Source organism: Geotrypetes seraphini, chromosome 18 (genome assembly GCF_902459505.1).
Source record: "Geotrypetes seraphini chromosome 18, aGeoSer1.1, whole genome shotgun sequence".
Taxonomy (NCBI): Eukaryota; Metazoa; Chordata; class Amphibia; order Gymnophiona; family Dermophiidae; genus Geotrypetes; species Geotrypetes seraphini.
In genome coordinates this window covers 1,638,821-1,661,535 of record NC_047101.1, presented here as the reverse complement: position 1 = coordinate 1,661,535, position 22,715 = coordinate 1,638,821, and the positions used below count along the sequence as shown (strand labels likewise).

At 42.7% G+C, this 22,715-nt stretch overlaps 1 protein-coding gene across 2 annotated transcripts; it reads right to left on the bottom strand.

The window, feature by feature from the left end:
* Window positions 1-5,737: 5,737 nt before the first annotated feature.
* LOC117351792 (BRCA1-A complex subunit RAP80-like) lies at window positions 5,738-17,795 on the bottom strand. Of its 2 annotated transcripts, none has more exons than XM_033927606.1 (4): window positions 17,643-17,795; window positions 11,767-11,961; window positions 6,948-7,038; window positions 5,738-6,088 (listed from the first exon to the last, which is right to left on the bottom strand). In XM_033927606.1, the coding sequence occupies exons 1-4, from the start codon at window positions 17,736-17,738 to the stop codon at window positions 5,904-5,906; spliced, it is 567 nt and encodes a 188-aa protein (XP_033783497.1). In that variant the 5' UTR covers window positions 17,739-17,795; the 3' UTR covers window positions 5,738-5,903. The 2 variants fall into 2 exon arrangements, with proteins under 2 accessions (XP_033783497.1, XP_033783498.1); XM_033927607.1 differs by having other exon boundaries at window positions 6,948-7,035.
* Between the last annotated feature and the right edge of the window lie 4,920 nt (window positions 17,796-22,715).

Sequence of the window (22,715 nt, the reverse complement as noted above, 5' to 3'; positions counted from 1 at the left end):
GCTATGGGACAAGTGAGCTGTGCAGTCCTTATTACACTCGGGGCCAGTTTCAAAAAAAAAAAACGCTAAAAAACCAAAGGGTTGCTAATTGTTAGTAGCGAATGTAAAAAAGAGTCATTCTCAAAAATCACTTATGCAAAAGAGGTTGGCAGAGAGTAGCAAAGACTCGCTAAATTTGATTGTGCCCATTGCTGGTTACAGTGATAGGCACGTGCAGAAAACAAAAAAAAAAAACCAAAATACAACAGCGGGAGAGATGCCCAATGTCTCCCGCTGCCAAACACCCCCCATCTCCTCTCGGCAGCGAGAGAGATGCCCAATCAACACACACCCCGCAGCAGAAGAGATGCCCAATCTCTCCCACCCAACTCTCCTCGGCAGCAGGAGAGTTGTCCACGCTCTCCTGGCATCATGCAACCCCTTCTCCATGCCTCTAACAACCCCCCCCCCTTTACCTTATTTTCAGATGGCTGGCCGGAGGAATGTCTACTCCCTTTGGCCAGCTAGCACACCTCTTCAAAATGACGGGCCTTCCCCTCCCCGGTGCATCCTGAGACTCTGACTGCCAGATTATGAAGTTCAACACGCCAATGCCAAAAGTTGGATGGGTCACAATAGGTCCAGTATTGTAATATGCCCTTGTGAGCCACATCACTCTGCTTTCCTTGTTCATGTGATTATAAGCCCCAGGTACATCCAATGCCAAACTGCTCATTTACCTTCAAGGTGGTTCCTGAGACAGATTCATCTGTTCTTATTTTGCAGTTAGAAAGAATTTAAAGATTTAGATTTAGGCACTAAATGTGTGGTTCAGTTTTCTTAAATTCATATATTTTGTTTTTGCTTGTGGTTTTGATCAGATTATTTCACTAACTACCCTGGGACTTTTTTTTAGGGAAAAAGCAGTATCTAACATCAATGAACAGAATATCTGGTGTAGTGTATCATCAAATTTAAATCACTATGCAAAAAAACAAATTATTTCAGTCAATTGTGAAGTAAGTAGACCTTGGAAAATTTTTATAAAAAAAGGAGGGGGGCATACAATGTTTTAAGGATTTCAAAGAAAACATTTTATGGTATACAATTCTGAAATGACGAGTCTATGAAAACAAAATACTAATTAAAATGGAAAGGAGGAGGCTGAAGAGGAAAGCTGAGCATATTTATGAGGGAGGCGAAGAACCACAACTCTAGCACCGACATGCTATAAGAGGGAAGTTGCATCATCTTCAACTACCTTCCAGTAACTATTATGAAACTGCTTATGATCAAAAAGAAGTTCTGGGTTAAATTTTCTTGTTGAAATCTTGCTGATTTTCAAGTGATGCTGTATCTTACGTGTTTGTTATTTATTGTACACTTGTTGTAAATTATAAGTGAATAAAGAATTTAAAAAAAAAAGTTCTGGCGTTATTAGAAGGAAATTCTCTACACTAGTAGTGATATTGCACTGCCTGAAAGCAATCTACTCTGCTTGAATAAACAGTATGCAAGGAAGATTTCTGGAGTCAACTTTTTCCTTATTCCTTGCTTCCAAATCTTGCAATTTCTTTGCCACATGGCTCCCTCACTTTCCGAGAGACTATTGCCAAATATATACACACTTTATATTCCTGTCTTATCAAGGATTATATGGATAATAGCAGAACATTGCTAAAGGAAAAAGCTGGTCGACTCATGATGGAGTCAAGAAAAAAAATGAAAACAAGCATAAAACCAGCTCACAATCAAAATGGCAGATCAAGAGAGCAAAGATGAAGCAGCCTGCTGAATGCCTTACGGTCAAGTTCTGTCAGCACGTGCCATCCTACACCAGTCTCCAAATCCCAGAACCCACCTTAACAGAAGAGATGGGGCCATACCAGGGTCTACCAAAAAGGGAGGTGAAACTAATCTGACCCATTATGTTCATGCCTAGACTAGAAGGGATTGTTCCCAGATAAGTCTACAGGTGGAGGGGAAATCCAGACGAAGAGGCAACTCCTGCTCAGGGGGCAGAGAGAAATTCAGTCGGCCTTTCCTTCTAGCCTCCTTTTAGAACCACTCCAAGAGATTTCAGTAATCCAATCCAATCCTTAGGTTTATATACCGGGTAAGCTCCTATACCAGGGGCTCGACTCCGTTTACATAACGAATTTTATGAGAGGTAAAGACTCAAAACAAATTAAAAAAATACTAATTTAGTTGACATAACATAAGTCTTCTGACCTCAATTTAGAATAATCAATCAATCAATGACTGTTGAAAAAGTAATGTCTTCAAAGATTTTCTAAAAGTTTAGAGAGAGAGAAGTGTTCTAATCTGGAAAGGAAGTTCATTCCAGATTGTAGTGAAAATGTATGAGAAAGATTGAGAAATATAACCTTTTGTCCCTCAGGGTTCCCCACTCTCCCCCACATTATTTAATGTGTATCTATCTTCTCTGGGGTTTCATTTGAACAAACTGGGCTCTAGACTTTTTAGTTATGCCGATCATCATTCCCTGTAATACAGCTATATCTCACATTACCCAAATAAGGAGAAATTAGGTTCTTACCTGCTAATTTACTTTCTTTTAGCTTCTCCAGACCAGTAGAGGTTAACTTTACGATTGGGTATATATCTAATCATGACCAGCAGGTGGAGACTGAAAACAAAACTTTGGGACAGTATATCCTAGCCCCTCCTCTCATATTTCCCTCAGTCTGCCGAATAGCCAAGCAGAACCAAGAACTGGAAACAACAGAGAGAAAAAACAATACTCCGAAAGGAGTAACCAATAACATACCCAAAAAATGCTGTTGGAAAATGCAGAGGAGAAATTCCCGAAGGAAGAAGGTCCCCACAGCTCGCCAGCTAAGCCAGCCGAGCCACAGCCGCTGTTCTTCAATTCTCCCCGGCCCTAGAAAAATACTAGAACCCGCAGCAAAAACCAAAACTGCCCGCGCAAACAGCCCCAACAATAAAAACAACAGGGTGGGGGTTGTGCAGGTCTGGAGGGACTAAAAGAAAGAAAATTAGCAGGTAAGAACCTAAGTTCTCCTTTTTAGTGTCCCTCCAGACCAGCACAGAAACAGATGGGACGTACCAAAGCAGTACCCATCATGGGTGGGACCCCAAAGGGCTGACACAAAAACACACTCACCGAACACCACATCCTGACGCGACCGAATGTCCACACGGTAGTGTCACACAAAGGAATGGAGAGAAGACCAAACCACAGGCACAAGAGAAGACTCAGCCCAAGAAGCTGCCTACCCCATGTGAAATGAGCTTTGAGAAATTCCGGAACAGGTTTCTTTTGAAGAAGGTATGCTGAAGCAATAGCCTCCTTGATCAAGCGCACAATTGTAGCCTTGGAAGTACCATCCCCTTAAGAGGACCCGCTAAAAGGACAAAAAGACGATCCAACTGCCGGAACTCCTGAGTCCGCTGAACATAAGCGCAAAGGACTCTATAGACATCCAATTTGCGCAACTGTCTCTGCTCCAGAGAGCCCTCCCGACTACCTAAGACCGCAAGGACAACAGACTGGTTGACATGAAAAGGCTAAACCACCTTCAGCAGAAACGATGGAACTAGCCATAGCACAACCCACTCCCTGGAAAACTCCAGGAAGGAAGTTCTACACGAAAAGGTCTGCAGTTCAGAAGCGCACCTCGCTGACGTAAAAGCCACCAGGAAAACCACCTAAGAGTAAAGGTCCTTCAACGTGTAGGAACCCAGAGGCTCGAAAGGAGGACACACAAGCACAGAAAGAACCAGATTGAGATCCCAGGCCAGAACCGAAGGACGGAGCAATTTCACCACTCTCAAGAAATGAATCACACCCGGAGAAGAGGCTAAATGAAGACCGTGCAACAGACCGCAAAAAGAAGACAAAGCCACAATTTGAACCCTGAAGGAGGACCAGGTAAGGCTCCGGTCCAGGCCATCCTGCAAGAACTCTAAGATGTGAGGCAGAGATGCCTCAAAGAGGAACACAACCACACCTCAAAGGAGATACAAAACTCGCACATAAGCCCAAGAGGTCAAAATTCTCCGAGAACCTAAGAGGGTGGAGACCATCTTATCTGAATAACCTTTCTTACTTAGGCATTCTCTTTCAAGAGCCAAGTCGTAAGACAAAAGGGACCCAGATCGAACTTTGGAATGGGACCCCAAGTCAGAAGTGATGTAATTGCAGGTAAACAACAAAAATGTTCCTCGATTTACTCATGAAACAAAAGATATCCACAAAAATGTGTATTCTAACTGAGGAATAAATTAGGACACCCTACACCATAATAGCTAGTGTTACCCCCTTTGGCTGAAATAACTGCAGTGAAATGCTTCTTGTAGCCATCTACCAGTCTCTGAATTCTTTCAGCTGTGAAATGTTTGAGGGGTTTCTTGCATGTACAGCCCGTTTCAAATCACCCCACAGCATCTCAATGGGATTAAGATCAGGGCTTTCACTCAACCACTCCAGGACTCTCCATTTCTTAGTTTTTAGCCAGTCCTTGGTGTATTTATTGAGATGTTTTGGGTCATTGTCATGTTGCAGGGTCCAGTTCCGCTTTCATTTTCTTACAGATGGTCTCACATGTTCCTCAAGCACCCTCTGATACACAGTAGAATTCATGGTGGATTCTATGATGGTGAGCTGGCCAGGTCCTGCTGCAGCAAAGCATCCTCAAACCATGACAGTTCCACCTCAATGAGTTCCACCTTAATGCTTCATAGTTGGTATGAGGTTCTTTTCCTGGAATGCTGTATTAGGTATATGCCAAACACGTCCTCTTTTCTGGTGTCCAAATAATTCAATTTTAGACTCATCTGTCCATAGAGCACTATTCCAGAAGTTCTGGGTGTTTGTCTACATTCTCTCTGGCAAACTTCAGTCTGGCCTTGATGTTCCTCTTAGAGAACAAAGGTTTCCTCCTTGCATACCTCCCATGCAAGTTAAATTTGTGCAGTCTCTTTCTGATTGTAGAGGCAAACACTTTCACATCAACAGTAGCAAGAGCCTGCTGTAGGTCCCGTGATGACATTTTAGGGTTTTAAAGACTTTTTTTAGCATCTTGAGGTCTGCAATGGGGGTCAACTTGCTTGGATGGCCAGACCTGGACATGTTGGCAGTTATTTAGAAAGTCCTCCACTTGTACATTATTTTCCGTACTGTGGAATGGCTAATGTTGAATTCTTTCAAGATCTTTTAAAAATCCCTTATCAGACTTCTAAGCTGCTACAAGCTTCTTTCTGAAGGCCTAAGAAAGCTCTTTTGATCTCACCATGGTGTTCACTCTCACTGCAGCAGTCATGAGCACACCAAACTAAATGTCTGAGGTTTAAGTAGGGCAAACCTCCTTCAAAATGCTGAGTACCGATGTTCTAATCATGTGCACCTGATGTGAAACCCGTGTGTGATTTGAGCCACTTTAAGTGGGAGGCTATGTATGTGTGGGGGGGGGGGGGGAGGGGGGTCCTAATATATTCCTCAGTTAGAATACACATTTTTGTGGATATCTTTTGTTTCATGAGCAAACAAGGAAAACTTTTTGTTGTTTACCTGCAATTACATCGCTTTCTTTTCCAGAGATAAATTTAAAAAAATAATCTGACATCAATAAGTGAACATTTCTTAAGAAAGAACTGAATATTTCATGGGGTGTCCTAATTTTTTCACATGATTGTACATGAATATAGGAGAAATGCCAATGCTGCCACTTTTCTCCCTTGCAAAGGGTGGGGGAGGGAATGATGATGAGAGATGCATGTTAAACAGTTATTTTATTTTTTATTTAACACATTTATATCCTGCATGTCCAAAGTTCCAAGCGGGTTACAAATATAACACACAAAAATCATACCATACCAATAGTCTTAAATATCATATCTTCAGTCCTAAACAGATTAAGCAGTCTTATTAAAACTGTCACTCACATATGATGAAAAGCCTTACTAATAAAATAAGCTTTCAAACTCTTTTGGAAATTTACATTAAGGCTTGCTGCAATGGCCTTCCTCAAGAGCTCCTCTTCCTTCTCCTGCTGTGAGTTCATATCACTGGCTTCTTGTTCACTCATTTTCACAGCTAGAGCTAGCTGTTCCTCCTCTGTCATTTCTACAAGAAGAAATAAGCTTTACTTTGAGGCTCAATCGTAACACAAAGCCACAGTCACCTCAAATTGACAACAAGATCTCAGAGACAGCAACAGATTGTCAAAGTATCCATTATTCTTTTTGCCTTTTCATGCTCCAGATTAGTAAAACTTCATAAAGTGAAAATTACTATGTTTTGGAATTTTAAAAAACGACACATGCTAAGCGTCCACCCCGTCCTAAGTGCAAGATAGGTTTGGAAGGAAGAGTAGAGAATAAGAAGGGGACGGGTTCCCAAGGCAAACTGGAGGAACAGAAAAAATTGCCGTTGATCCAGAAAACCCATTTCTCAGCAGATTGCAATAACAACACAAAATATTAATGTAATAAATGATTGTAGAGTCACTGACATGGAAAACTATGAAGAAAAAGATTTTTGCTTACATATTTCATATGAAGAGTTATTCTTCTGTCAAGTCTGATCACAACACGAAAGTAGGACTAGGTAAACCACCCAATTACACAGTCACAATTTTGGCAAAGTCACAGTCACTTCTAACCTTGTACCATCTAATATTTATGACTGTTGTTATGTAAACCGTATAGGATTTATATGGTATATACATTTTAAAATAAATATTGACCTTGCTGGAAATACCCTTCTCCCAAGAATCCTACATATTTTGAAATCTAGTTCTAGTTTTACTCCCCCCAGCAAAGCAGAATTTTATGCGCCCTTATAAAATCATAAATAAGCCAAAAGGAGTACCTGGACAGACAAGCAGTATACTGCCAGCTCGTTCAGGAACTCTTGCGTTTGAATAAAACTCTACACACAAACTGAAATGCCTGGCTATGATGGCCTTCTGGGCCACACCTACGTGCAACTCTTCTTTTGGCTGCCAACTTGACTCTGTCCAGGTGCAGTTTGGTTCTTCTGTTCTGCAATCCATTCTTCTCCAACATCTCCTGCTGTATTAGAAGGAACCATTGCATGAATAGCAGCATCTTTTCATTTATTACTTAGTCATTTTGCAATCTAGTCAGAGTCACACTATGAAATACCAACAACATGCTGGTTTACTTCAGGTCATGTAAAGCAGGATATCACTTAAATAGATTTACTACTAGTTATCATTTCTAAAGCGCTAACCCCAAATGAAACTGTGATTACCATGACAAAATGATAAAATAGAGTGGGGGGATATTTCTGTCCTAATTTCACCCTAGAGTAGTTACACTTGGGGTGTGAGGAAGGCTGGGAAGATATTATTAATATGAAGAGGGTAAGGTTACTGGGCAAATAAATGTTGCTATGTTTTATTGTATAATCATTTGAGTGGGGGGGAGAAAATGAGTGGTTATATATATTATATATATATATATATATATATATATATATATATATATATATATATATATATATATATATAATTGTAAGTGGATGTGCTTAAATTGATGTTTTATGTGTTATATATTCACGTATTGCACTTTTGAAGTATGGAAAATCAATAAAGAATTATAAAAAAGTAAAATAAAAGATGTGCGGGCAGTTTTTTTGTTATCAAAGGTACTATGGTATTATGGTTGGCCGAAGAGGTACACACATACATTATACTGCCCTCTATAAAACAAACACATGTATCAGTGTAATATGACCCTCCTTGAAAGCTCCCCCACATTACAACTGCTCCAAGTGTAAGAACTGCTACATGTAAGGATTATGCTGTATTATAAAATACTCAAAAAGCACCTATCCCGCCTGAAGGAACATTTACAGGTGCATCTCAAAAACACAGCAACATGTTGTCACTTGTAAAGTAGCTCCCACAACACTCGCAGCCATAGCCAACACACAAAGAAATGTGGAAGAAACCATGCAGATGACACAAAACTATTCAAAATTGTCAAAACACAGGAGGACTGTGAAAAATTGCAGGAAATTGGAAGGCTGGGCATCCAAACGGCAGATGAAATTTAATGTGGACAAATGCAAAGTGATGCACATCAGGAAGACAAATCCAAATCATAGTTACCTTATGCTAGGGTCCATCTTAGAAGTCAGCACCCAAGAAAAAGATCTGGGTATCATTGTAGATACTACACTTCTTCTGCCCAATATATGGCTGTATAATCAAAAGAGCTGACCCCCCAAAGGTAATCTGTCTGCAGAGAGTGATCAAAAAGAATTTATATAAAGTGCTCAGAGATATGAAACTCTGAAGGGAAGGCTGAAAAACCTCCCTGTAGTAAGAGTTCACCTTCCAGTCATTGCAACTACATAAAATTTTTGATCACGCTCAAAGACTTGTGTGGCTTAGAATGGTATTAAAATCTTTCAATAATTCAAAATGTAATATCTTCTCTCTCTTCATATATCAATCATGCAAATAGTCACTGCATTTATATGATGAAAGTACATTCACTTAGCTTGAAAACAGGGTTTATGGAGTCCCAACGTGGCCCCGTTTCAATCCCTGCCTCAGGAGACCCAACTGGTGCGAATTACTGAATTTTGAATTATTGAAAGAGGGCATTCGTAAAAACTGAAAGGGGACAGACTCAAAACAAATGCTAGGAAGTTCTTCTTTACCCAGTGTGTGGTGGACACCTGGAACGCGCTTCCAGAGGACATAATAGGGCAGGGTATGGTATTGGGGTTTAAGAAAGGATTGGACAATTTCCTGCCTGAAAGGGGGATAGAAGGGTTACTGCAAAGGTCCTGGACCTGTTGGGCCGCCGCGTGAGCGGGCTGCTGGGCACGATGGACCTCAGGTCTGACCCAGCAGAGGCATTGCTTATGCTCTTATGAAAGATTTTAATACCATTCTAAGCCACACCAAGTCTTTGAGCATGATCAAAAATTTTATGTAGTTGCAATGACTGGAAGGTGAACTCTTACTACAGGGAGGTTTTTCAGCCTTCCCTTCAGAGTTTCATAACTCTGAGCACTTTATATAAATTATTTTTGATCACTCTCTGCAGACAGATTACCTTTGGGGGTCAGCTCTTTTGATTATACAGAAACCTTTTCTGACCTTGTTCTTATAGGCAGTATCCCTGAATTCACTTAAGGCAGTATATGGCTGTGGCAAAAAAGCAAACTAGATGCTACCAATTATTAGGAAAAGGGTGATAAATAAGACTGAGTAATGCATCAGCTCTGGTTGCCGTGTCTCAAAAAAGATGTAACACAATTAAAAAAGGTTCAAAGAAGAGCGACCAAATGATAAAGAAGTTGGAACTCCTCCCATAAGAGAAAAGAATAAAGAGGTTGGAAAAGAAATGTTTGAACAGGGATATGATTGACTACAAAATCTTGAGTGGTATAGAATGGGTAAGAGCAAATCATTTTTTCTCCTTTTCAAAAAGTACAAAAGCCAGAGAATACTTTTAAAACAAATAGGAGGAAATATAGTTAAGCTCTGGAACTCATTGCCAGAGGATGTGGTTACAGTTGTTAGTGTAGCTGGAGCTTAAGAAAGTTTTGGACAAGTTCCAAGAGGAAAAGTGCATAGTCTGCTATTGAGATAGACATGGGGGAAGTCACTGCTTGCCCTGGGATCGGTAGCATCAAATGTTGCCACTATTTGGTGTTTTGCCAGGTACTGGTGACTTGGATTGGCCACTGAGGTTACTGGGCTAGCTGGACCACTGGTCTGACTCCTTTCCAACAGAATATCAAATCTGTCAACAAAATATCATGGAGCAAGTCCAAAAGCTACTTTATAATATAAACATCCCAACTTAAAAATTACCCGAGCCTCCACCGGAATAAAAAATAAAATCCTAAGACATCCACTATTAGAATTACAATTTTCTCATGTAGGTAGTGAGGACATCTGGCATCCATTAAGACTTCATATTAGAGAGCTGCACGGGAACGGGGACGACGGGAATCCCGCGGGACCCGTGGGCATCCCGCGGGTTCCCCCTTCGGGTCACGGGGATCCCGTGGGGACGCCCCTAGGGTCGCGGGGATCCCGTGGGGACGCCCCCTAGGGTCGCGGGTATCCCATGGGGACGCCCCCTAGGGTCGCGGGGCTCCTGCGGGGCTGGATGTACTCAGTCGCGCGGCTCTTCTTCTCCCTACCTTCTCTGCTTGCAGCACAGAGCCGAACGGAAGTCTTCCCGACGTCAGCGCTGACGTCGGAGGGGAGGGAGGGCTTAAACAAAGCCCTCCCTCCCTCCGACATCAGCGCTGACGTCGGGAAGACTTCCGCTCGGCTCTGTGCTGCAGGCAGGGCAGGTAAGGAGAAGGAGAGTAGCCTCGCGGTTCGAGTGGCTACCAAGGGAGGGGGGCGGTCCGCCCCGCCCCGGTTGCAGCACAGCCGGCCAGGTCCCCTTACTTTTGTGGCACTTCCCTGACCGACCGATAACAGCCCGGGTCCGACAATCCTCCCTGCCCTGTAGCCGCGAATCTAAATTACCTTCTTACAGCAGCTGTAAGAAGGTAATTTAGATTTGCGGTTAAGGGCAGGGAGGTTTGTCGGACCGGGGCTGTTGTCGGTCGGTCGGGGAAGTGCCACAAAAGTAAGGGGACCTGGCCGGCTGTGCTGCACCCGGGGCGGTAGAGAAGGAGGGGGAGAAGGACGCTGAAAGGCCATGGTGAAGACAGGAGGGGGGGGGAAGGACTCTGAAAGCACTTGAAGACAGAGGAGGGAGAAGGACGCTGAAAGCACATGGGAGAATACAAAGGGGTGGAGAAGGACGCTGAAAGGCCATGGGAAGGGCGGGGTGGGGAAGGACTCTGAAAGCACTTGTGGAAGACAGAGGGGGGAGAAGGATGCTAAAAGCACATGGGGAAGACAAAGGGGTGGAGAAGGATGCTGAAAGGCCATGGGGAAGACAGAGAGGGAGAAGGACGCTGAAAAGACATGGGGAAGATGGGGGGGAGAAGGACACTGAAAGGAAATGAGGAAGAGAGAGTAGGGAGAAGACGCTGGCAGGGAAGAAGACAGATGCCAGACTATGGGGGGAGCGGAGAGAAGAAGATGGGTGCCAGACCAATTTGGAAGGGGGAAGAAAGCGAGAGGCACAGTAACAGAGCAAATGGAAGATGCAGAAGGAAGAGAGACAGTGGATGGAAGGAATTGAATGAGAACATGAGGAAAGCAGAAACCAGGTAACAAAGGTAGGAAAAGAATTCTATTTCTTTTTTTTTTTTTTTTTTTGCTTCAGGATAAAGTAGTATATTAGTTGTGTTGATAAAAATTTATAAACATTAGAGGCTCTGGTAGAAACCCGTTTACAAAGTATGTATTCTTCCCAATTAATATTTTCAAATTAATAAAGTCTTTTTGCTTATTTGTAAATGGGTTTCTACCAGAGCCTTTAATTCAGTAGCATAATTAAATGAAATAACTATTTCTGAAGTTTATAGGGACGGGCGGGGACGGAGGGGATTCCTCGCGGGGACGGGTGGGGACGGAAGGATTCCTCACGGGGACGGGTGGGATTCCTCGCGGGGACGGGTGGGACTTTGGCGGGGACGGGTGGGATTTCTGTCCCTGCGCAACTCTCTACTTCATATGTGACCCATCTATGGCATCCTGAGCAAATCACAATAATACATTCATAACAGATCTCGCACTTCCCACCATAACCAATTCTCCTTTAGGAACATGGGCTCCGAAAAACTGCTGTCATTACAGATCTCAGTGCAGAAAGCAGCCTCCTCATGCCTTCTCCATCACTGACCTCTCCTTCGCTGTCAGATATAACAATACAAGCATCCACAGAACTGCACTTCTTAACACCTCTCAAGCTTCTCTGCTCTCGTTCTTCACAGTCTTCTTCTTCTTCAGCCTCCTCCTCACCCTCCAAGGTCTGCAAGCCAGCTCCTTCTATATTACCCTTCCTCCTTTTCCGTGGCATCTTGTACTCTGAAGCAACCTACAAAAGAATAGAAGGAAAAATATCATTTAACCTTCTTGAACAGGCCTTGATAAATTTGGATTACGAGCTTGTTGTCAACAGGCCTTCCACAATCTAGCCCGTTCCACAGCTTCTTTATGGTTCAGTTTACTAGACTGCATTCCTATTCTTTGTTTACAGGAAAAGACCTTAATAAATCATGCCCTTAACACAATATGATATAGTGCCAGCAGAAGCCAACAGCCCCCACCCCTTCTATCATTTATTTATAAAATTTATATTCTATTTTTATCAATCTAGGCAGATTACACAATTACCATCCCATCCAATTTCGACAAGGATTCATTGTAGCTTACAATAAGATTCCTAAATTTTCTGGTACAATTACACTAAGATCCTTAGATTACAACTCATAAGTTATATCATCCCATCAGAGAGTGACCGAAACCATATATAGCAATACTCAAGGTACCCTCCAGGTACTATACTGTAATTAGATTTTAAACCCACCAAAACAGAAAGGGAAAATACTTAAAATATTGGACAGAAAAAAAAGCTGTACACCACCCTGAACTTCTCCAAAACAGGGCAGTATATCATATGCCAATAAACAAATGACTATGATGGCTCCAGCCCCATTCTCACTAGTATGCATCAAACTGGACCACACATTCAGAATTTTAATGGTGGAACACAGTGCCAACCTCCTTGTGTCATGCAAGGAGTGTCAGTGTATTCACTTCATCTTGCACCAAAAGACTCTCTATCCACCTGCACAGTTTGTGCAAACTCTTTGTACTGCAATTGAAGCTGAAAGGTCATCCACTGGAGCAACACTGAGATGTATTCTGACAGAAAAGTTTGGAAACCCAAGACAATAAGTGATACAGATACTGTAGAGCTGTCTTAGAAAAACATATAATAGGTTCATGGCTGTTAGTAGAGCACCACTGAATCTTTTCCACTTGAACACATATGTTACAAGCTATCAAGATGTCCTATATGGGCTATGATACAGCAAAGGTAGCAGACAGACTAGACTATAAAAAGTACGGAGAAGGGCGATAAGTGATGGGACGACTTCCCCATGAGGAAAGATTGAAGCGGCTTGGGCACTTCAGTCTGGAAAAGAGACGGCCTCAGGGAAGATATAATAGAGCTCTATAAAACACCGGGTGGAGTGGAATGAGTAGATGTGAATCGCTTGTTTACTCTTTCCAAAAATACTAGGACTAGGGGACATGCGATGAAACTACTTTGAAATTCTCCCACCTGAGCACTGTGTATAGATGCACCTTTTTGTCCAGTTTGTATGTCTTGACTAGATTGTAAGCTCTTTTAAGCAGGGACTGTCACGTCTATGTTGTGAAGTACAGTGCTGCATGTGTTTAGCAGCACTATAGAAATTAGTAGTAGCACGGTAGTAGCTGTAATAGCAGTAGATTTTAAACAAACTGGAGAAAATATTTCTTCATTCAACGAGTAATTAAATGCCAGAATTTGTTGCAAGAGAATGTAGTGAAAGCAGTTAGCTTAGCAGAGTTCAAGAAAGGTTTGGGTAATTTCCTAAAACAAATTACATGGATGTCATGGAAGCTGCATTTAAGTCCTACTCTGCCAATTTATAAAGTACCCATATCTGTCATTCCTTCTTACTACCCTACTCCCTCCATCTTTTAAGATCCTTGTAATTACCACCTAAGTATCATATATAAATTCACCTTTGTTTAATGTACAGTGCTGCATGCGTTTTGGAGGGCTTTAGAAATAATAAATAGGATCTTGCCAGATACTTGTGACCTGGGTTAGCTACTGTTGGAAAAAGGATACTGGGCTTGATGGACCTTCAGTCTGTCCCAGTATGGCAACTCTTATGTTCTTATGTACTAAATCACTAGTTTGTGACATCTAGGAGATCTACCAAGTAATATGACAACAGTACCTGTTTAGTCCAGTCTTCCCTACAAGATAAACTCATAGTATAAGGTACGATGTGATACTCCATATGCATAATTGATCTTGATTTTTCCTTACCATTTTCAGGACACAGACCTCAGAAGTCTGCCTGGCACTGTTACTTTCGACAGAAAACTCTCGTTCCATGAACAAATAAGTTTAGTAGCTAAGAAATGTTTCTACCGTCTTCGAATGATTAGATCTCTTGCCACCTTATTAGATCAATCTTCATTAAATATTCTTATTCATTCGCTCGTTATTTCATGTTTAGATTACAGTAATGCACTATTCAAAGGAATCACTAAGACAGAAATAAAACGTCTTCAAATTATTCAAAATACTGCCATTAAAATTATTTCAAAAGCACGAAAATAGGATCATGTCGCACCTCTTTTGATCAATGCTCACTGGCTGCCTATAGATCATCGAATTTCCTATAAAATATTGTTACTGACATAAAAGACCATAACTTCCGGCCAACCTGATTTTATTAACAGGCTACTTATCCCCCATCGTACATTACGCTCATCTAATCAAAACTTGCTATCCATCCCCTCTTTAAGATATATTAACACTATGCGTACTAGCATTTTTTCTGTTATGGCCCCTACTATCTGGAATTCAGCACCAAATTATATAAGAGAAATTACATCCCTTGATAAATTTAAAAGTAACTTGAAGGTCTTTCTTTTTAAAGATGCTTTCGGTGTATAATAGTCCTTCTAAGGACGGTAATGGAAACCTGTTCCATGCCATTTTTTAATCATTTTAGCCTATTTTACAAAATATTAGACTATTTATTTTATTGTTCCCCTTCCTTTTGTTCTGGTCCTTCTCCCCCGCTTACTCTTTTTACAAATTGTATTTCTGCCCTTTTCCATCCTGTATCGGTAAGTCAATGTTTGTCAATGCGTTTGATTATTTGTAGCATTATTTGTAATTTGTTTTTAATGTATGCTCTTTTTATACTTTGTTTTTATATTATGTAAATCCGCTTTGAAATTTGATAAGGCGGTATATCAAATTTTAAAATAAACCTGAAACCTTATCATCTAATCACATCTAAGCTGGTTTGGTTCTATACCTTTCATACAGGCTTCCTTTGTGTTTATTCCATGTATCTTTTAACTCCGTTACCATTTTCATCTTCAACAGCTGCAGAAGGACATTCCAGGTATCTACCACCCTCTTCGAAAAAAAAAAAAAAAAAATATCCAACACCTTCTTGATGTTATCCCCAAGTCATCCCTCCCCCACAATCTAAATTCATTTCCTCTAGTTTTACCACCTACCCTCGTCTGGAAAACTTTTGTTTGTATATTAATATCTTTTAAATATTTGAATGTCTATTTCATAGCACCCATCTCTCCTTTCCTTCAGGGTGTCCATCTTAAATATTTTAAATATTTAATTATTTAAAATATTTATAATCCAAGTATCAAACCTTCCAGGCAGAGAACAAAACAGGCAGAGCTCCTCTCCCTGGACAATCTGCCTGCTTTTAAATATCAGCAGCAGTGGGAGATCAATTGCTTTTACACCCAGCAGCAACGGGACCAACCCACCAAAAACCCACAGTCCCGATCCTGCAAAAATATGAGCTCCACCCTCCCTGCAGTCCGCTAGGAAAATCAACTGCTTTTACACCTAAGCAGCAGCAGGACCAGCCACCACTACCAAGAGCCCTTTGCCCCGATCCAGCCAGGCATGTGAGCTCCTCCCTCTGCAGTCCATTGGAGAGATCAATCTACCTGCTTTTAAATATCAGCAACAGTGGGAAATCAACTGCTTTTACACCTCAGCAGCAGCGGAACTATCCGCAACTACCAAGAGCCCACAGACCCGATCCAACCAAGAGTGTGAGCTCCACTTCCCTCTGCAGTCCACTAGGAAGATCAACTGTTTTTTACACCTAAGCAGCAACAGGACCAGCCACCATTACCGAGAGCCCTTTGCCCTGATCCAGCCAGACAAGTAAGCTCTTCCCCCAGCATTCCGTTGGAAAAATCAATCTGCTTGCTTTTAAATATCATCAGAAGGAGGAGATCAACTGCTTTTACACCTAAACAGCACCAAGACCAGCCACCACTATCGAGAGCCTTTGTCCCAATCCTGCCAGGCGTGTGTGCTCTTCACCATACAATTCGTTGGAGAGATCAATCTGCCTGCTTTTAAATATCAGCAGCATTGGGAGATCAACTGCTTTTACACCTAAACAGCACCAAGACCAGCCGCCACTATCGAGAGCTCCTCCCCTTATATCCCGTTTAAGAGATCAATCTACCTGCTTTAAATATCAGCAGCAGTAGAAAAACAACTGCTTTTACATACAAGCAGCAGCAAGACCTACCGCAACCACCAAGAGCCCACAGACCCGATCCTGCCAGGATTGTGAACTCCTCCCCCTGCAGTCCATTGGAGAGATCAATCTGCCTGCTTTTAAATATCAGCAGCAGTGGAGATCAACTGCTTTTACACCTAAGCAGCAACGAGACCAGCCACAACCACCGAGAGAACACAGACCCGATCCTACCAAGAGTGTGAACTCTTCCCCCCCTGCAATCCGCTATGAAGATCGACTGTCGGCTCCGGGCGGCTTTCCCGCAGAGGAGAGAATCCTGCATTCATCGTGGGCCTCATCTGGGGCAGCCTCCTTGGAGCGGCTGGGGCACGGGCAGTGTGTCTGGGAGGGAATGCATGGATGGGAGAACATCGCAGGGGAGGAGACATAGACATCCTGGGACTGTCGGCCAAGTCTCTTCCCTGAAGAAGCCCTTTTTCTGGAAACTAAAATCTTGTTAAAATGTTTATTTTATTTTTATTTTTCCTCTAACTCTACTTTTCACTTCTCTATTACCCTCCAGGTACTTTAGTTAGATTGTGAGCCTTCGGGACAGTAAGGGAATTTTTCAAGTACCTTTCCTATTTCTAATCTTAATGTATATTTTCTGTAAACCGCTTAGAACCTAACGGATGTAGCGGTATATAAGAAATAAATTACATTACATTACATTACATTACATAAGATCATCACCACAAACAAAATGCACAATAATAAGATCTATAACCAACAAAAGCTCTGAAATCACAACTAAGTTCTATAACAGTGACTGCATCCCAATTGGTGATACAGAAGTCGCTCTTAAGGGGCATCATCCCTGTGCCCAAGGAAGGATTAATTCATTGAGGGCCCCTAGGCACACAAGTACACTGGGCCCGCTGCCCCGCCCCCACCATGCGCCCAGGCGAAAACAGGAAGCTGCGTCAGAGGGAAGCTTTGGGCAAGCGGCACCGCTTGCACAATTACAGTTCCCGTTGCGTTGCTTGCTTGTCTTACTTTCCGTCGATGGGGGGGGGCCCATCGCCATTTGGAAAAAACAATGTTGATGCCCGCCTTCATTGGGCCCCCCTGACCATTTTGGGCCCTAGGCACGTGCCTACTTGTCCTATTGGTTAATCCTGCCTTGCCTATGCCTCACTTTCATTGATCTATAAAGCATTATCCTCCTTAAATGCAGACCTTGTTTTATATTTCTCTAAAAGGCATGAAACAGAATTTAGCTTCCCCCCCCCCCAGTCAGGTACAGGAGCTATTGTTGCCTGTCCCCAGCGGGCTTACACATAAAGCAATGGGGGAGTAAGAGAGGCGCCCAAATTAGAAGAGATCTAGGCCTGGTGCCCAATTGGGCTCTGATCTCCAAGGGAAAACCAAAGAACAGAGCGCGACGAAGCCATACTCTCACCGGAATAAGGAGGCGGGAAACCACCGACAGCAGACACAGCGCAGGCGCCTCACTTAAACCTCCGCACTCTCCGTCTCTTGTGCGCAGGCGCCTCATCTAGCATCCGGGCTCTCAGTCTCTTCAGCGCAGGCGTCTCACCTAACTTCCGGGCTCTCCGTCTCTTCAGCGCAGGCGTCTCACCTAACTTCCGGGCTCTCAGTCTCTTCCGCGTAGGCGCCTTACCTAGCCTCCGAGTTCTCCGTCTCTTCTGCGCAGGCGCCTCACCTACACCTACCGTCTCGTTTGCGCAGAAACGTTGCCTCTCCTCGGCTTCAAAGCTTCAACCGACTTAGTGCGCAGGCGCGAGTCCCATTCCTACAATACAATTTTTATTTGTATGCTGCCAATACATCTTCGAAGTTCACATTCTTTGAAATGGTGCTTTTTGTGTATGGGAATTATAGATTTTCTTGTTGTTATCATAAATTTATTTAATTTTTGTAATAACACCACAAAACAATGAGGAAATCAGGAATTTCAGTAGCTGGGGTGAATCTTTGGAATAACCTCATTGGACAATTGAGCGTTTTAGACATCACTATTTGTGGAAACCTTTTTTAAAAAGATATGAAGTACTGTATAATAATTAATAGTTAATGAAAAATGTTTCATTTTATATCACATTTATGATTGTTCTTATGTAGATTTTTTTATAGTGGGATATGACAAATAAATAAGCACTTATAATAATAACAGTTTATATACCGCAGGACCGTGAAGTTCTATAGTGTTTAGAAAGATGCTACAAATAGAGTAAAACTTACATAGTTGATGAATAGTGGCTAGCAGTTTAACCCTTTCAGGACCAAGGGACATATTTGTCCCATAACTTTAAAATCCTATCAATTTTGATTGGGATAGTCTATAGTTCTAAATTTGATATGTACGGATTCCATATGATACTGCCTTTATGTAAACAAACTGGTTCCGACATTCATTCATTAGCGTCGTTGCCAGATTGACGAGAAGATTCACTTGCCACACTGTCCATAAGCCAGAAGTGTGATTTTTTTAAATAAAAATAATGATATTTCACAAAAAAATCAATTTTTTGGCATCTGCAAGCCCTTTTCACCATATAAATGTCGTCAAAACCACAAAAATTGGCCTACGATCCTTATGGTCCTGAAAGGGTTAAGGGAACGGTTGTGATGGGGGGATTGAGGTGGGAGATTGTGCAGATTCACTACCTACGTATTTCAAGAACAGGTATGTCTTTAGGTGTTATTTGCGTTTATAATTAGTTTTTCCAGGTCTTTGCCCCATAATACTGTCCTGCGCTAAAAACCTCTAGTGCAACTTGATAAAAGGAGGTGGGGGTAAATAAATAAATATCCAATGATAACTAATTATCCCCCTCTTTTATCAAGCTGTGCTAGACGTTATTAGCGTGGGACAGCAAGGTAAGTGCTCTGACACTCAGGAATCCTATGAGTATGGGAGCATTTACTGCCCAGCCTGCACTAAAAACCTCTAGTTCAGCTTGATAAAAGCCGGCCTGTAAGCACAGTAAAACACAAGAAAGGTGGATGGGCACCCAATCAAAATGAATGGTTACAGGAAGTATGGGATACAATTCAAATGGAAAAATGTACATATCTTTCAGAAAGTTATAGATTTCTGTTTGCAATACATTTTAAAGAATTTGTAATATATTTACATTAAAACCTTAAAAAGGTCAAAGCATTTTTTTAAATGTAAAAAGGTCATATACATGCAATTATGTATAGACATCTAGCATCTATGTAAAAATGCTCCAGATTACAATCTTCATAACATAAAATTACAAATACAGTATTTTTTGCTCCATAAGACGCACCTGACCATAAGACACACCCACCTCTAGAGAAGGAAAAAACAAGAAAATAAAATCTGAACCAAATAGTGTGCCCTGTACTCTGTCCCCCCTCTGGTGGTAGGCCGGGACAGGGTACATCTAGTGGTGGGCACGTCTAATGGTAGGAAGCCACAAGCCAGCCCACCCCAAGTCAGCCTGCCCCAGGCCAGCCAGCCAGCCCCCCACCCCTTTTTTAATCCTGCCCCCTGCTCGTGGGTCCGTCAGCTCCAGCCCACCTCCCTTGCTCGTGGGCCCAGCAGCTCCAACCAGCTTCCCTCCCTGCTGCGGCACCTAACGGTATCTTGCAGATAGGCCTCGGAGGCTCCTCCTTATTTCCCGGCCTGCAGCGCAGAGATCAGCAGCATGAACATCAGGAGCAAGCTTTACACTCTCCTGCTCTGCCCTTTACTGCTTTCCGAATGGCTGCCATAAGTTCTCGTGAGTCCTGCGAGAACCTATGGCAGCCATTCGGAAAACAGCGCCTCTTCTGGGAGACTGTTCCACACATCTTCCACCCTTTCTGTAAAAAAAATATTTCCTCAGATTACTCCTGAGCCTATCACCTCTTAACTTCATCCTATGCCCTCTCATTGCAAAGTTTATTTTCAAATGAGAGACTCGACTCATGCAAATTTATATTATGTAGGTATTTAAACGTTTCTATCATATCTCCCCTCTCCCGCCTTTGCTCCAAAGAATACATATTGAGATTTTTTAAGTTTGTCCCCATGCGCTTTATTATGAAGACCACACCATTTTAGTAGCCTTCCTCCATCCTTTTTATATCTTTTTGAAGGTGCAGCTTCCAGAATTCTAGTCTGTCTCTATCACCTTTACTGGGAGACTATTCCACGCATCTACCACCCTTTCTATATAGTATTTCCTAGATTCCTCCTCAGCCTATTACCTCTTAATTTTATCTAGTGCTCTCTCAATCCAGAGCTTCCTTGCTAAAGAATGAGACTTGCCTCATACACATTTATGAGACTTTGGTGCATTTGCCACATGGCACTTGCTAACCGTGGCTTGATAAAAAAAAGGTCCCTAAAGAATAACAAACCATGAGGACCAGATGGTATGCAACCCCCCACCCCTTCCGAGTTCTGAAATAACGTAAAGATGAAGCTTTAGACCTAATTCTAGTAACCTATGATTGATGTTTAAAATTAACTTTGATACATAAGAATTGGAGGGTAGACACTATCACATGAGTCTTTAAAAAGTTACAGAGGACACTAATAGAGTAGTGACAGTGCTCACTCACACTGTGTCTCCTTGTGACTTTAGGCACATCATTTAACTCTTTATTGTCTCAGGTACCAACTTCCACTAGAGGCAGGGAAAATACTCACTGTGCCTGAATATAGTATACATTTGAAAAAGTTGTGATTTAATGACAAAGGACCCTGGGCATCTGGGAAGACTGGCACAGGTCTGGGTTAAATGAAAAAGATTTACTGGTCATCCAAACAAGGAGAAAGGCAAAATGGATTTACCAAATGGGGGTCTTCTCATACCACTCATTTACAGAGCCATTGCATCTTGATTCAATTACAGTATGTGGAAAAAGGAGACTGTAGGTGACAGGTCTCCGAGGAAAGTCAGGTGCATGAAAGGTATCAGGGCTAAGTTCCATATCAAATCAGCCAGGAAGCCAGTACTATTTTGTTATGTACTCAGCTGCCCCTCACTATCTTAGCTTATCTATAAATGTCAGCCCACCTCTTTGAGAGTGCTTTCGACTCCTAACTCCTCTCCCCTTGGGTTCTGCATCCCTAACCCTCTATGTCATGTCTATCTGTCCAAGTGAGATTATAAGCTCTTCCGAGCAGGGACCGTCTTGACTCCTCTCCCCTTGGGTTCTGCATCCCTAACCCTCTATGTCATGTCTATCTGTCCAAGTGAGATTATAAGCTCTTCCGAGCAGGGACCGTCTTGACTCCTAACTCCTGTCCCCTTGGGTTCTGCATCCCCAACCCTCTATGTCATGTCTGTCTAAGTGAGATTGTAAGCTCTTCGAGCAGGGACCATCTTGACTCCTCTCCCCTTGGGTTCTGCATCCCCAACCCTCTATGTCATGTCTGTCTAAGTGAGATTGTAAGCTCTTCCGAGCAGGGACCATCTTGACTCCTCTCCCCTTGGGTTCTGCATCCCTAACCCTCTATGTCATGTCTATCTGTCCAAGTGAGATTATAAGCTCTTCCGAGCAGGGACCGTCTTGACTCCTAACTCCTGTCCTCTTGGGTTCTGCATCCCTAACCCTCTATGTCATGTCTATCTGTCCAAGTGAGATTGTAAGCTCTTCCGAGCAGGGACTGTCTTGACTCCTAACTCCTGTCCTCTTGGGTTCTGCATCCCCAACCCTCTATGTCATGTCTGTCTAAGTGAGATTGTAAGCTCTTCCGAGCAGGGACCATCTTGACTCCTCTCCCCTTGGGTTCTGCATCCCCAACCCTCTATATCATGTCTGTCTAAGTGAGATTGTAAGCTCTTCGAGCAGGGACCATCTTGACTCCTCTCCCCTTGGGTTCTGCATCCCCAGCCCTCTATGTCATGTCTGTCTAAGTGAGATTGTAAGCTCTTCCGAGCAGGGACCATCATGACTCCTCTCCCCTTGGGTTCTGCATCCCTAACCCTCTATGTCATGTCTATCTGTCCAAGTGAGATTTAAGCTCTTCCGAGCAGGGACCGTCTTGACTCCTAACTCCTGTCCTCTTGGGTTCTGCATCCCTAACTCTCTATGTCATGTCTGTCTAAGTGATATTGTAAGCTCTTCCGAGCAGGGACCATCTTGACTCCTAACTCCTCTCCCCTTGGGTTCTGCATCCCCAACCCTCTATGTCATGTCTGTCTAAGTGAGATTGTAAGCTCTTCCGAGCAGGGACCATCTTGACTCCTAACTCCTCTCCCCTTGGGTTCTGCATCCCTAACCCTCTATGTCATGTCTGTCTAAGTGAGATTGTAAGCTCTTCCGAGCAGGGACCGTCTTGACTCCTAACTCCTGTCCTCTTGGGTTCTGCATCCCTAACCCTCTATGTCATGTCTATCTGTCCAGGGGAGATTGTGAGCTCTTCCGAGCAGGGACCGTCTATAAACGTGAAAATGCGCCTTTCAGCGGGACCGGCGCGCGTGGGGGAAGGGCAAGCGCCACTTTCAAAAGTCGCCACGTGACTCGCCGCGAACAAAGGGCTCGCGAG

Bases quoted from the DNA above. Each gene is read 5' to 3' on its own strand.
- LOC117351792 (XM_033927606.1), bottom strand. From the start codon at position 17,738: ATGAGGCGCCTGCGCACAAGAGACGGAGAGTGCGGAGGTTTAAGTGAG. The intron at 7,039-11,766 runs GTCAGTGATGGA...CTTCTAATACAG, and splicing joins TATCTGACAGCGAAGGAGAG to CAGGAGATGTTGGAGAAGAA. The intron at 6,089-6,947 runs GTAGGTGTGGCC...TTCTTCTTGTAG, and splicing joins AGCCAAAAGAAGAGTTGCAC to AAATGACAGAGGAGGAACAG.